This window comes from Silene latifolia, chromosome Y (assembly GCF_048544455.1).
Source record: "Silene latifolia isolate original U9 population chromosome Y, ASM4854445v1, whole genome shotgun sequence".
NCBI classification, from domain to species: domain Eukaryota; kingdom Viridiplantae; phylum Streptophyta; class Magnoliopsida; order Caryophyllales; family Caryophyllaceae; genus Silene; species Silene latifolia.
The window spans coordinates 184,927,980-184,944,208 of record NC_133538.1 but is presented as its reverse complement, the minus strand read 5'-3'; the positions used below and the strand labels follow the sequence as shown (position 1 = coordinate 184,944,208).

General features: G+C 34.0%; 1 protein-coding gene across 1 annotated transcript; it reads right to left on the bottom strand.

The window, feature by feature from the left end:
* Nucleotides 1-4,625: 4,625 nt before the first annotated feature.
* LOC141629595 (uncharacterized) lies at nucleotides 4,626-5,981 on the bottom strand. The gene has a single exon (XM_074442573.1). It carries the CDS (start codon nucleotides 5,979-5,981, stop codon nucleotides 4,626-4,628), a length of 1,356 nt encoding a protein of 451 aa, XP_074298674.1.
* Nucleotides 5,982-16,229: the final 10,248 nt, after the last annotated feature.

Here is a 16,229-nt window from a genome sequence, read left to right as displayed (position 1 = left end):
AACTTTACAATGACAAATAAAATAAGCTGCAAGAAACTACTCAACTCGAGCATCGGAAAAAGGAGGAGTCCGAACAGTGGAGAAATTCAGATCTGGAAGAATGGTATTCGTTCTCCAAGTAGTGCTTAAACAAAAGGAATGAGATTTTACTGAAAGTGCTATTCAGATCCTTGATTAATTAAACCTTCTTTAAACAAGACATATAAACTAAATTTAGCTCTCCTAGGCTAAAATGGAGAGCCAATAAAGTTAAGTCATAGAGAAGGTAAAATAATCAAGGAAAAAGACTGAAAAATATTTCTCTCATCTTATGAGGAAGATGAAGATCTACATTATCTTTAAGGAATGAAGAAGATAATAAAAAAATAAGCTAAAAATTGAGACATAGAAAGAAAAGGAGAGAAGGAGACCTTAAAATCTTTCCAGATTTCTTAGTTTTAGTGTTACTGTTGAGAGAAAATACTCTCTCAAGTTTTCTAGAGAGAGAGAACTCTCTTACTCTATGTATCTATTGTTTAGTTATTTTAGTGTTATATGTATTTTTGTTTATTTTTTTATGTTTGACAGCCTGTTCTCATCTTTTGTAGGTACTATAGCGTTGAAGAGGATTGACTCCGTCATAGTGTAATTCGGCAAGGGTTTGTTATTGTTTTGACATGTATATATGGTGTTTATTCGTTGAAATTTGTAACGATATTTGATGTGTACTAAAATAATTTGTTATGTTGCACCTCTCTTAGGATATGGATTCGTTTCTAAAACACAATTCCGAGGTAAGAAATCGATATTTTCAGTTATCAAACATAAAAGCTACTTTCATTTGAAGTTTATTATCCTATAAAACATGCTCTACGTACATGATCTAACATCTTAATTAGAGTAATTATGTATAAGGTCTTCGGTTAATTTGACTTAAAACCGTCTTAAATTAAGACCTTTCATAACCTTTATTTATTTTCCCCCTTTGTTTTACTTTGGTGTGAGAGTCGCCTTAACTTAAGACGGTCTTAAACAAGAATTAGTATAATATCTTTTAAGAATTTAATTAAGATTCTGATATGTACACTGCACACCCTTGTGACCCTTCTATATTATAAGAAGGGAAAATGCACACGGTGCCCTCGAACTTTCATACTTTTCCTGTGGTGCCCAAATTTTTAACTTTGTGCCCATGATACCCTCAAGGTTTAGATTTTTGCACAGCATATCCAATAATCTAACTTTGTTATGGTTGAATAGAACAATTATGATTAAAACATAGATTAGAAAATAATGTCAAAATAAGTAACATGTAAGGAAAAAAGAAATTGTGCCCAAAATACCTTAGTTTAGCACATTTCAAATAAGTCTTAATGTAAAATAAGTCCACTTATCCATTAAGTTCCCAAAAAATACTAAATTTTGGACAATAATAGTACGAATACACATATGTCAAGCCAAAATGTATGGAGTATCCAATTCTCCAATACCTGTTTTCCCAAAGATTCAATATGAACCAAAAATCTTCACAAAATATGTTTACGCTTTACTAAACCACTAACATACCAAACTTGTTCAATCTTTGCTAAAAGTAGTTGATGCATCAGACATGATTAGCTTTGACCTCTTCCGATTTTGTGGTGATGACTCGGCTACAACATTTTCTCTTTTTTTTCTGGTTAGCACAAGCAGTTGCAGCTTTTTTTTGCTTTGCTGTTATACCACCACTACTACAAATGAGCACTTGGGCCACGGCTAAATTCTTGGCGTAAGTGCTAATTTTCCGTGGCTAAATCATTTTGCCACGGGAATATCTTCCGTGGCGCAAGTGGCCGTGGCTAAGAGATAGCCACGGGAAAAACAAGAACGTGGCAATTATTGAATTTTTGGCCACGGACTGTCTCGTGGCTAATAACTCCCGTGGCCAAAGAAATTTCTCGTGGCGAAAAAATAATTCCCGTGGCAAACAATATATATGAAAATTAAACAAATAAATCGTAAAATAATTTATTTATTTTTCACAATGGGTAACATATACGGAACCGTGACAATCTAGGTAATTGGTTCGCTAGTTAACTTGATTCATTTGGACGTTATTTCGTTTCATGAGTCATGCATTTGTGAGCATCAGAGAGGCTTCCCAGGAGGTCACCCATCCCAACACTACTCTCACCTGAGCACGCTTAACCGTAGAGTTCATTTGATGTGCCACCGAAATTGAATGTTACCTTGTTGATATAATTAGCACTTTGAATCCTTTTAAGTTTGTTTTTTTTTTATTTCAAATCTTACCTTTAGTACTATTTAATTACATAAATTTTACGTGTTTTACAAATTTTTGCGGGAAAAACATTATTTGGCCGAAACAACTAAATTTTCGACATTAACCTCTTGATTAATGATTTTGACATCATTTTTTTTTTTTTTTTTAGAAGTCGGAAAACATTTTCTCCAAAAAGTAAAATTAATTGTGTTTTCCTAACATTATTTTATTTATTTTGTTGATTGACATACTTATTTTCATTTCTCATGTACTCAATTTTTCATATATTTTTCTACGCAAATTATATTGTATAACCGTCGTACCTGCGATATGAAAAATGAGACCATTTTTTGGTTAAATAATGACCGCTTTTCATAACTAAAGGTCTTTTTTCCCCAAAGTGATCACTATTAACCAAAAAGTAGTCACTTTTTTACCAAAAAAACACGAAAAAGACTATTGTACAAAAAGAATCGCTTATTTTCCTAAACTGATTTCTCTTTGTTATGATTTATCGTTTCTTTTCTCAAATTTTCACATTATTTGCTCATGTGACTTTATATTATTATAATTTATATGTTTTTCCGTGTGATGCGCTCATTTTCAGTGAAAAAAAATTTCCAAATTTTTTTTCTCAACAACTTAAATTTTACGTAAATTTTCCATGGTACCCTCGAATTTTGATAGATTACATATGGTACCCTTTTTTAAAATTTTTATATATGGTACCCCTGTTTTTACGTTTTTCAGTCCCAGAATACCCTTTGACAAACTTCCGTCATAACGCCGCTACTCATATGCCTTGCGACGCCTTTTTTTGTTATCTAATACACTATCAATTCATCATCAAATAATACCTAAATCAATATTTTATCTAATAAACTAACATTTAGTACCTAAATAATATAACAATAACAACATAACATACTCAATTACACATCAAATTACTTATAGGAGCAACGACGTTATGACAGAATTTCCCCAAAGAGTATTCTGGGAATGAAAAAGATAAACATAAGGGCAACATATGTAGAAACTTAAAATAAGGGGTACCATGTGTAATCTGGCAAAGTTCGAGGGTACCATGGGAAATTTCCGTAAATTTTATATCAAATTCAAAGTTTTCTATAAATATCATACAAATAAAGTTGGAAATCAAATTTTGAATGAAACAGTTTAACAATATATTAATTTTAGATTTCTCAAAGATAGATGGTAAATAAGGTGTCGTTTGGTTGCCTCATTAAAAGTGGGTGAATTGGAAATTCACGTGAATTGAAAAAATGGGGGTCGTTTGTTTGCCCAAAATCACGTGAATTGCATTTTCCTAGGAGTTTCCGATTCCTCCATTATGGAGGAGTTTAATTACCTGGCCCCCCAGGTAATTGGAAACTCCCGCATGAATCCAACTCCCGCATGCCAACCAAACAAGTTTTGGACAATTCACGTGAATTGACCAATTCACGTGTTTTGTAAAATCACGGGAAATTAATTCCCGCATAGCAACCAAACGAGGCCTTATACTTTTTTATTCAATTTGATATGATATATCTTTAAATGTGATACGATCATTTAAGATTGTTATTCAAGATTATAAAGTTTAATTTAAATAAGTAAAAGAAATTCACGACTTTAATAAACAGAGTTATATATTAAAACAAAATTTTTAAATTATCAATATTTTGAAAAACATACAAACCATAAATGTGATTTGTAAAAAAATCAAAAACTTTTCTTAGCTTGCATATAAGTTTATAAAATTTTAAAATTTCTTATTAAAGTAAATAAAACAATAAAATAATTTAATTAAATTAATCAAAGTGTTTCTAAAATTTTATATTCAAATATATTTTCATAATATTATATTTGATTAAATTTCATTCAGATTTAAGTTGGAAAAGATACTCGTCACGGGTGTTTGTTTGTTCGTGGCTAAAAAATTATTTGCCATGGAACAATTCGTGACTAAATAAAATTTTGCCATGGGAGTGACATGGCCCGTGGCTAAAATGATTATTTGCCACGGGTGTTGCCTAATTCGTGGCGGAAGTGACTTTTTGCCACGGGAAAAGTTATCCCGTGGCATAAATTTTTTTCCAAAATAATGAATAGGTTTTTCCCGTGGCTAAGCAAATGTTAGCCACGAATTATGAATTCCCGTGGCATAATTCGTGGCGCAAGTGATGATTTGTTGTAGTGCACCCTGACAAGACCTTGCATTGTGGCCAAGAGTCTTGCAAATGGAACAAGAGATGGTAGTGGACCTTCTACCCTTCCTTCTCTTAGGTTCATCTGGCTTTTTTTTCCTCTGTCTTTTAGGCCTTCCTACGCCTCTTTCTTGCAACGGTGGTAAAACTTTAGGAAAATCAAAGTTCAGCCATTGTTATTTATCGGGTAACGGATGCATATGCTCTACATATGTTAACTTGTAGCAATGACCAAGAAAGAAACCGTGAATATAATGAACCGGTTCTTCTTTGTTATGGTAAATGGATCTACATGCATATTTACACGGAATTCCAGCCGCTTTGCATTCTCCACAAAGACAAACACCATTATTGATGTCCACTGGAAACACAGTGGTGCCTTCACGCACCTCAAACTCCCCACCCCCAGCTTTGATCACGGTACAGTATCTTGAATCCAAACAGTTAACTTCCAGTACATATTTTGCGTAAGGCGTTGGATCGGTTAATTCTATCTTGTCAGCTAACTCCATCCTCTCAGAAAACATGGCCATATAATAGGTCCTAATCCCTTCCATTAAAGACATCACTGGCAACTCCCTTAAGCCATTTATTAATGCATTAAAGGATTCCACAAAGTTTGAAGTATTATGTATACATGCCACCTCTGGATCAAATGTATGGAGAGACCATTGTTGCTGAACATTTTGTAAATACCTCACAGATGCCGGAGACATTTGAGCCATCTTATCTAGTGCCTTGTTGTATACATATGCTGATTTGGCATTTGCTGCAGTCCAAAATAGATCATGGTATAAAGGACCACTCCATTTTTCCTTAAAATTTGAGTACAAATGTTGTGCACAAACTCTCCTTGTAGCCCTTGGGAATTCTTTCTCCAAAGCTTTGTCAACCCCTTTCATCCTATCACTAATAAAAGTCCAATCCCATTTGACACATTCATGTTGTTCAAAAGCAAGCCTTAAATTTCTAAAGAAGTAAGTCCATGTCTCTGTGTTCTCTTTTCCGACAATAGCATAAGCTATGCAGTACAAATTATTGTTTCCATCCAAACTCATGGCAGACAACAACATCCCCTTGTATCTCCCCTTAAGATGACATCCATCTACACCAGTAATGGGCCGACAACCTTTCAGAAAACCTATAATCCATGCATTAAAACTAACAAACATTCCTTTAAAATGGATTGCATTATCATTTTGAGGTGAATGCCAAGTGATGAGTGCCCATGACCCAGGATTAGTTTTCTTGATCATTTCCCCATAAGCTGCCAACACATTGTAACTCGTCTCATGCCCTCCATAAATTTGAACACAAGCTAAGTCTCTGACTTTGTACATTGTTCTACGGCTGACCTCAATGCCAAAATTCTTCATTAAAGTTTGCGCCATACTGTAAACAGGCATTTTAGGATTTGCTTGTAATTCAGTTTCCAACTTCTTACACATCCATTGTGTGGTCGCCAAAGAATTTTTTTTCATACGGTAACAAGCTTTATGAAACCCAGAAATCTCCTTTATTGCCCATGTCATCTTATCGGGCAACATTGAAACGTGTATTTTCCAAGTGCATTGTTCACCACTACATATTGCAGTAAAGCGGGTTTGATCGGACTTTAGAACAACCAAACTGAAGTCTTCTTGTATACCACAGGAAAAGTGTGAAAGTTCGAGGGCACCGTGTGCATTTTCCGTTATAAGAATCTTAAACACATGCACTTGAAACCTAACCTTTACACCTTTTACACTAAAAGTCCCCTAGGCTGTCTACTGTTCATATGAACAGTTTAAAACGCAGCATAAGCTGTCGTTTTTGGCGTTGTTCTTTTATTGCACTGGGCTTTCGTTTTTAGCGTTGTTTTCACTTTTCAACCACACTGCTTTTTCATTTTCTGTACTCTTTCCTTCTCCTTTCTCTTTCAAAACCTAAAAAATCATCTCCTCCATTTTTAACCAATCTGTAATTTCCTACTTCATCTCTCTATTTCATTTCACTTCTCCATTTCCCGTCTCTTATTCTCTTTCCCATTTTCTCTTTCTTGGCTGCTTATTTCAAAAGAGATGTTGCGTTTATTGAAGCCGCTTGATTGATTGTTCCAATTTGATGTTTTTCAGCTACTGGAGATCTATTGAATGGCGAGTTTATATGAGTTATTTCATTTACATTTTCATCTGTAAAATTTAATTTGTTTTTTTAATTGATTAGGTTACTTAATCTGATTTGTGATTGTCGGATTTTGATGTGATCTTTGATTCTAATAGTATTGATTTGCTATTGATTTATGCTCTCCATATATTGAATTAATGATTACTTGTGTATCCTTATTATGATATTATTGTGGTTCGTTGGTTGATGGATTAAGTAATTTGCAGCTTTGTTTCTTTTTAATTTATTTAGAAATTAATAGGTTTAAATCAGCAAAGCAAATTAGTAGAGAGTCCTAATTTTTTTATAGTTTATAGTTAATAGGAATTATGTGATGGAAGTCAAATGATATCATGATTCATGAGCACAACCAGAGGCTAATAACATACAATTACTAAATTTTATCAAGAGTATGAAAGCCTATGGCAGATTGCTAGACCTGCTATCTTCACTTCAATTAGCCAGTACTCCATGGGTGCTCTCACTCAAAGTCTCAAACTTTTTGCTGGTCAAGTTGGTGAATTTAAGCTTGCGATGTTTCCATGAAGAACTCCGACACCGCTGGCCTCATTTTCGATGTCATGGAACTTTTCTACCTTTTTTTTTCTTTTGTGTAGTTTAAATTTTTGGATTTAGTTTGACGGGTTTCGTACCAGCTCACGAGTAATACCTCGCTCGATGAATTTACGAGCTAGCTTAATCGTTGCGAGTATCTGTACAGATGTTTAAGTTGACGTGCGTAATGGTGAAGTTGTCTTAAACTTGTGTGTATACTTAATCACTCATTCCTTTTCCATTCACACTCTTCTTGTGCAGATGAACTATATGATGCATGATCGCGGTTTATTCTTGTTTTATCTTTATGCAGAACACCCGGGATCAGGTCATCTTTCCTGTCTGTCCTTCCTCTTTCTCTGTTCCCTTACATTCCTCCCCATCACTCCTTTTATTTGAGATCCTTGCATTTCTCCAATATCATCTATACACTCTTCTGTCCTCCTTCCTCGATCTCTCCTTTATTATTAATCAAACCTCCTTCTTCACCTCAAACTAATATCATCTATGACGATCTGAGTAAATCTTGACAGTAACCCGATTAAAATGAAGATGATATGCTTGATCGGTGTGGGCGGGTTCGTCAGGTCACACCTCTGCGAGAAACTCATTTCTTAAAATGAAGATAATTATGATGGTTTGATTTTGAGTTTTCTGTGTTGATGAACTCAGTTAGTGAATATTTGTTGTCTTTTATGCCTTCTAAATTCTAATTAATTTGTAGGTTAGGGTTTTTGTTTATGTTATGATTGGTTTGCTTTTGGAGAGTACATGAGCTTCAATCATTTCACATTAATCCTTTTCAATTCAAGTTTGGTGAGGTAAATTTCAGTATCTCCTTAGACTCTTTTCTTGTTTTAGGGCTTAGTTGCATTTTCTCCTTTTTGAATCTGCATTTTTTTATGTGTAGTATATAATACTCAGTATATAATTCAAGTATCATTTTTTCGTCGTCGGTTTTGATGTTGCATCTGGAAAGACCTTGAGGACAACATGAGTATAATTGATTCTAATTTCGGTCTTTTAGTTATCATTCACGATTTAACACTTCAGACAGTTGAATGGTGAAGCATATTGAGGGAGAATATGAACTTTCTTACCATCCAGTCAAATGAGCCTCATTTGCTTGTATGGTGAACAAAAAGATCAGTCTTTTTCTCTCTTCCCTTAATTTGGATTACTGTCTTGGCCCTTTAACTCATACAGAGTAAATTTCAAGTAACAATAGCCTTCCCATGACCTGACTAATCTTAGTTGATGAATCATGTGCTAGATAAAATCTTGAAGGTAAGCGCAAAAATCAACAGAGTACTCAGTTGACGATTGATGTCAAGAACACGTGTCAGACTAAAACTTGTACTATCACTATTCTAATTATTCCACCTTCAGCTGACTTCGACTTTCAAACGCTGGCAACTTTGGCCATTAACTGTCCAAATATATATCTCAAGATACCGTCCAACCTTTTGCATGCTTTATTTATCAGAACTATTTTCACATTACTCTGTATCATGTGAATTGATAAACGGGACACTATTTGTCAAAGTTTACATCATGTGACCGACAAGGATAAATGTTGACTATCTCAATGGAATAGAGGGATTAGATCATTTACTTCAATATGATCTGGATTACAATGAACTTCAATTCCAGTATGAGGATTAAGATTGGCGGCCCTTCTGTATGTTGATTTGTTGATGATGGTATATATGTTGATGATGGTAGACCTTTCTTGCAATACATTGTCTCTTCTTCCAAGGGTTGTTCAGATGCTCAAAGAGCTATACAACTACTACATTACTGACAAGGTGAGCAAATGCCCTTGACGAGTTTTGATATTGTTTAAACTTTCAGTTAACACATATAGTCGTATCCAGTATATCTTGCTTTATTATATTGAACTATTAGCTGTAAAGTTTTTGCACAAATATCCTTCAGTTTGTATCTCTTGGCATTACTGAAGATAATATGACGCACATGTGTCTCTTAGTTACGTAAGGGTCTCAGACTCTCAACCATTGGTTCCCATTCAAAGTGTCTCAGACTATTACTGTTGTAACGGAGGCGTCCCGTTACCCAAATAGTTAATTGATAAGGTGATAAGAACAATAAATAACGAATGTAAATAAAGTTGACACAAAGATTTACGTGGTTCACCAGTAAAATAACTGGCTACGTCCACCCTGCGAGGAGATCAAATTTCACCATTGTGGAGAAAATAGTACAACAGTAGACCGGTACACACGCGCTCAATATGAGCCAAAAGTATACCCTATTCTACCAACAAATATAGTAGTCTCAAAGGAACAAAAGAGACTACCCCAATAAGACAGAGGACAAATAATCTTGAGGCCTACCAAGATCTGAACAAACTCCTCCGATCTTCAAAGACAGACAAACGACAATAATAGAGCGCAGAACAAATTGAGTTTTCTTCTTGCCTTAACTTAGATCGTCTTCGACACAAATTCAAGGCACAAATTCCTAACAATTACTCTAAGTTGTTGAATGAAAATTGAGGTTCCAGGGCGAACTAAATTATGCTCCAAAGAAGAAATGTGATTCATAGGCCTTCTCCTTAATATTTTGTAGATATTCCTTTTTAAAGCTTGTTTATTGTATTATCTAGACTAGAGACTGTGAGATGCAAAGAAACTCGAATTTAGGAGATTTTAACATGCTTGTTAATAATTATCAACTCAGTGACTGCTGATTATGGTTTTTAGTTAGGCGAGAATATAAGAAATGGTTTAATGAACTCACATTGTTTAATGATATAGAGTAATACTTGAGAGATGGAGGAGTATAGGAGGGAGGGAGGAACAAAGAGAGAAAGAGGAAAGAGATTAGTATGTGAACAACAGATCGGGAGGAAGGGGTTGATCCAAATAAGAGACTCATTTTTCGGAAACATTGTCCACTTTCTGTGGAAACCTCGTGTTCTTTCCACGTTAGAAAAAGTGACTTATTGGGTGTTAATCACAAACATTTTGATTATGATTAATACTCTATTTATCTTTGTTCTGTATAAAGTGTTTGCTTGTTAAATGTATCAGGTAATGGTAACGGTGGTCACTACAATGCCCGAGTTGCAGTTCCTAATAACAAAGAAGTGGTAAGAAATTTTCATCTGGTTTTTCTTTTTTACACACATTTTTTCAGTTTAATTTTATAACTACATAATGTTGTGGTCAATTAACATTATCGCCATCCTTACTCCTGTACTTATAAAGAGGCGAGAGGTAGGTAATATGCAGCCTTTATTCTCAAAAACAGTTTCAAAGTGCCCCATAAGTCCACCCCCGTAAAAATGAACCATCTTCTGCAAAGTAGTTCATGAGAACCATATTACCAGGATTTTACAAACCACTTTAATTTAGGCCATTATATTCACAAGCAGCCTACAAAAGTAGTTAATTAGATTTTTGGATGACAAAAAAATCTGAGCTTTGAAGGGTTGAGAGAATAACAAAAAATCAGAACTCAAGTAACTCTTTCAAACAGATACTCCCTCTCTCCCTGGCAATAGTTTACGTATTCTTTTTTTTGGGTGTTTCAGTCAATAGTTCACGTTTCTATTTTAGGAAAATTATTTGTGCTACTTCAAATAAGCTTAAAATTGAAAAGTCAGATTTACCCCTCATCCTTCATCTCAAACTACCCAAATCATTGTCGTTCACTTCTCATCAAAACACGCCATCGGCCACCCTCAAGAACTATGGCACTATGCCCAGATCATTGCCCACCGCTGCCCATACCGCCTACAACCGTCACCAAGCTCACCTAACCACCCGTGACCCGACGACACACCATCTAACCTATTTAGACCAGACCATAGGATCCTAGCCTTTTCAACCTCATAACTTGCCTTCCTTGGCGTTTCCACCTTGAACTTAGCCATGAAACTGCCGCTTGTATCAATCCCGACCACCACGCCTGAAGTAGTGATAATATAAGGCCGCTAATTACTGTCGTCTAATTGTGTTGAGTTGCAGTTTTCGAATTATTTTTTGTAATGTCTGAGCAGTCAGTCCATGGTGGAGGATGCACAAAAAGAAGGTATCATTGTGGAGTACAATTTGGGCGACCTTAGGGAGATGGAGTGAGGGGGAGTCGCAATAGGAGCTAATGGTTGCTAGTGGGTTCAAAGGGAAGGAGGAATGACATATTGTTGGAGAGGGGAAATGGGGAGGGATGGAAGGATAGGAGTCTGTGATTAGTTGTTATCTGTTAGGCTATTAGGAGCCTAAATGACACGGGTAAAGTTCTCTTTAGAATAGAGTTGGTGTTAAATTAGTGAGTAGAGTTCTCTTAGTTTTATGGGTTAGGCTATTAGAAGCCTAAATGACACGGGTAAAGTTCTCTTTAGAATAGAGTTGTTAAATTAGTGAGTAGAGTTCTCTTCTTAGTTGGATTGTTTCGTATAATACCGACACTATGGTGTATTATATACCACATTCTCATGATTTCATCATTTCAGGTTGGATCGTATAAGAGCTGTTCAGGGTCGGTCGGTTCATGGAATTTAGCGTCTTTTTTACTCCCCTTTTCTAGACGCTGGTACATTTCACCCGATCATGCCTCACCAGTGTTACCTTCAGTGGGATTAACCTTGAGTGGAACTATGGCCTATGGGCCATATAGAAACTTATCACTTATATGCTTGGATTTTAGCTTAGTAGCGTTTGGAATGACATGAATTTAACCTCTTTAAGGCACTTATCCCATTTCTTCTATTGTACAAAAGGATTTTGTTTTATAATGTCTAACTTTGAGATGTACTTCAATGAACCCATTCGTACTTTTTGTTAGCCGAAACTTATATTGCCAATGTTATTTTATTTCACGTAAGGATAGAGGAGAACTAATTAGTCTTGGTATTTGTTGCTTTAACTTTTTTGGGCAATTTTTATTACTACCATGATACATAAAATAAAGGATATGTATTTCATTGAACTTAGCACATAAGAAAATTGTCATTGTTATAGTGGGGGAAAATGTATGCATTCCTTTAATTCAGTTAACTCTTGTTAATAAACTTGAACAAATTAAAATAAATTGCCAATCAAAGAACTCGCAAATAATAATATATTGAGGTATTGCTTGCGTATCAAGATTTTTCACCTACATTGTATTTGAATTTCCTTAAATTATAATACTTCCTCCATTCAACTCCACTCTATCACTTTCTTTTTTCACGTTTGCCAACGCATGTTTTACGCGCTACATATCATTAGCTACGTATTTGCAAAAATTATAAAAGTTAGATATTTTTAATGTACTCGTAAAGACGAATCAAACAAGATCCCACATGAATATATTTCCATTTACGTATCAAGAGAAACTCGAAACTGAATACACAATTGTGAATAGTGTACAAAAGTGAAATAGGTAGAGTGGAGTTGAATAGAGGAAGTACTTCCATATAAGGTAATTAACTCAAAGAAAACTGTAGAGGATTAAGGACAAATTGCGAATGGGAGTTGGCCGATTCGCTTGTGTTCTATGGTAGGCGTTCTCTTCCTTGTAAAAATAACCTATTTTCTATCTTTTGCTTCCCCATCTTTGTTCAAACATTATTTGTAAGATTATTCAATGTGTTTGGATATTTGAGCCCGAGCATTCATTTTTTGTATATGCTCACACTTTAACGGGTAAGATAAGTTGTAAATGAGTGGGTTTGAGTCACTTTAAAACTATTTGTTTAAACATGCTTATACATCATCTTTAAGGCTTTTCTCCCCTAATACGATGCGGCGTTGTAGGAGTTTCAACCTATTTACGGTGTTGCTCTTTAACGCTTCTCTCCCCTAATACGATGCGACTTTGTAGGAGTTTCAACCTATTTACAGTGTTGCTCATTACTTTCTGCTTCAAATTATGTAAATCGTTACTAAATTTGAATTGGTTAAAAGAATAAGCAAAGAAGGCAAAAACCCTTAAGTAATAATATCTTGGGGTATTGTGCGCAACGCGCACGATACAACAACTAGTTAAACTCCAAAGGCCATGTAAACATTATTCCAATATTTTATTAATTTTATAGCAAGTATAATCATGATAGCTCAAGACACATAAAGCCTATGTACGTAATTCAATGTCTCTCTCCACCTTAACAATTCATTTACCTTTCATTGGAATACTTATTACATTAGAGTAAAAAGAATAAATAAATGAACAAAACTGAGATAATATGTTTCTACTTCATCGACTCAAATGGCAATGGCCAAAAATCACTTCTACAAAATTCCACTTTTTTTCTGCATTTTGGATTGTTGTTTTATTTATAAATTTGTTTATATTGAGAGTATACAATCGTCTCAAGTCATGATTATCTTTAGACTTCACTTGTGAATTTGTTTATAATTAAGTTTTACAATAATACAGTTGCATTTTTGGTACAAGATTCATAATTAAGTTAAAGACATCTGTCCATAATAGTTTCATTTGAGGAGTTCTCATTTTTCATTGCCATTGATGAATGCGAGGACAAGTTAGTGTAACGGAAGACTTATTACATTTAGAACAAGTTGGAGTTTAATGAAGTAAGCATATATATTTTAATTTATTTAAATTATAATCTATTGAGATAGTGACTGGTAAAGTTTAGAAGATAGAGTAGAAATTTAATCTAGAAATAGTATTATCCAACATATGTATTTTATTTAAATTTAAATTTATTGAGATAGAGATTGGTAAAGCTTAGAAGATAGAGTAGCAATTTATTCTAGAATAGTAGAAACTAATAATACTAATTTAATAGTTCACTTCTTTTACGCCCACAAATTGAGGATTTGAAATTTAAGTTCAAAATGCGCAGTAGCTCAATGAATTATATGAGTAATAGGTATCCACCTGTAAAATTAAGCGTAATGTTACTATCATTTTATAAATTCTTAGATGTAAATTATTGGCAAAATTTTAGTAGTTATGCCATGTTTTTTTTGGAATTAAAATCACTTCCTGTAAGTTTAATTTAGATATTATAATTCATTTGAGAGAACTAAAGCTCATAAGTTTAGTTCACAAAAGTTAAGTTTAATTCATACATATTTCAAGTTACGCTTCTATAAGTTCGGTTAAGGTCTTTTAAGTTTAGTTCAGAAAAGTTGAACTCTTAGGAATCTGCTTACAATTATTCTAAATATTTAAGCGGTATGCTCACCATTGGAGTATCGAAATACGTCCCTGCTTGTAAGCAGGTGTAGCTTTGTCAAGCTACATGCTTGGAATAAATTAATATTTAAGAAAAATATAAATTAAATTAACTTATAATATTTATTTGTTATGTGGGCCCTTTTAAGCTATATTTGTTGTAGTTTACCATTGGAGGACGTTGTAGCTTAAAAGCCGTGTTGCTTGAAAAAATGATGTATCAAGGCAAGCTACAAGACCTCGTACCTCGTCATTGAAGTTGCTCTTATGAGCTCAGCTGAGCTTTTATATGTAAAGCTCAACAACATTATTAAGTCCAAAAGAATAGAGCATTATTAGTGTATAACATCACAATCATAGGATATTACAAATTGGCCCGGGCATCGCCCGGGCATTAAATCTAGTCTAGTCTAGTATATCTATCTATCTATATTATTAAAGAAAGTTTTTTTCAAGCGATTATAGAGTCTCCAACCTTTGTAAAACACCTCAAAAAAATAAATATTACTAGATAATTATAATAACTATTAAAAAAATTAACTGATAAAGTTTGCAATTATATTAGTAGAAAAGATAAGTTTACAATTTTGCATTGATAGAGTTTTAGGGTTAATCATATCTTCCAACTAATAATAATATTAATAAATTATTAGTTATTAATTAATACTCAATATAATAAAACGAGTGTTTATACGACTTCAACGACTCCGTTTATTGAAGTATAAATATAAAGCGAATACGTCAAATTTACACTGAAATCCATCTTCACAATCGTCATATTCCCTTTTTTTTTGTTGTTTATGAATTTCATTGTAATAGTGATTGTGTGTATTATTTGTTTTATTAATAATGTGATTGCTTGCTGCCTTATGATCATATTGTCTCATATTCTTATTATGGGTATACTCCGTATTTTCTTATGTAAACTACTAATTCAGTAATTTGGTTTGTGATTGCAGGTATAATATGAGGTCCAATATGAGATTGAGGTCTATATAAGGTTGGTGGCATAATACGACCGTCATTAAATTCATTACGAAATAAGTCTTCAAATAGTTTCACCGAAAAAGGTATATGCTTAATAACCGACATTGTTTTACTACTATAAGAGTAATGAAGCTAATTTTGAGTTAAGAATTCTTTCTCCTTATTCATCTGCTAACTGATAATTCTTTTTATTCTTGGCAGTGGATAGTTTTAATAAAAGTAAACAAGTAATTGGGACAATTGGAGTATATATAACAATCTTATTCTTCCGAAGAAAAATAAAAATAATGAAATTTATGTTGTGATTCAACTTTTTTTAAGCATATTTTAATTTCAATCCGCTTATTTTTTTTAGCTCTTGAGTAAATGACATTATTACCCCTGTGTATTAAGCACTCTACCTAATAGATAAAATCATAATCGAACATTCGGTATCATCCTGAAACATATGGTATCATCATTATCATACACATTGTTCATCGATTCATCTCTCTTCTCCACCGCACTTCTGAAATTGACATTGACAATCGACAACCACTTTTCAATTCATTTAATTTAATCGTTGTACTTGGTAATTAGGTATAGAATCAATGTAATAGGGTAATCCAATATGCAATTTCTGGAATATTGGTTGGCTTAGTAGGAATTCAATACTGAAATTCCGATTTTAACAACAATAATTAAGAGTGACGTGAATTCGTAATATTTGATCGACTTAGTGTTCCGTAGAGGGGTTTTGGGTCACGTTAAAGACAATAACCAGCCGTACATGGTTGTATGACGAGAACAGAACATTCATTTCTTGTCGGCCGCCATATTCGTCCGTGTCGCGTGTTTGTCGTGCTGGTGACACGACATAGCCGTGGTTCGGTCTACTTTCACACGACCTGGCAATGATATTTCCAAGTTGACCACACGAACTGGCAGTGGTGTTTCCG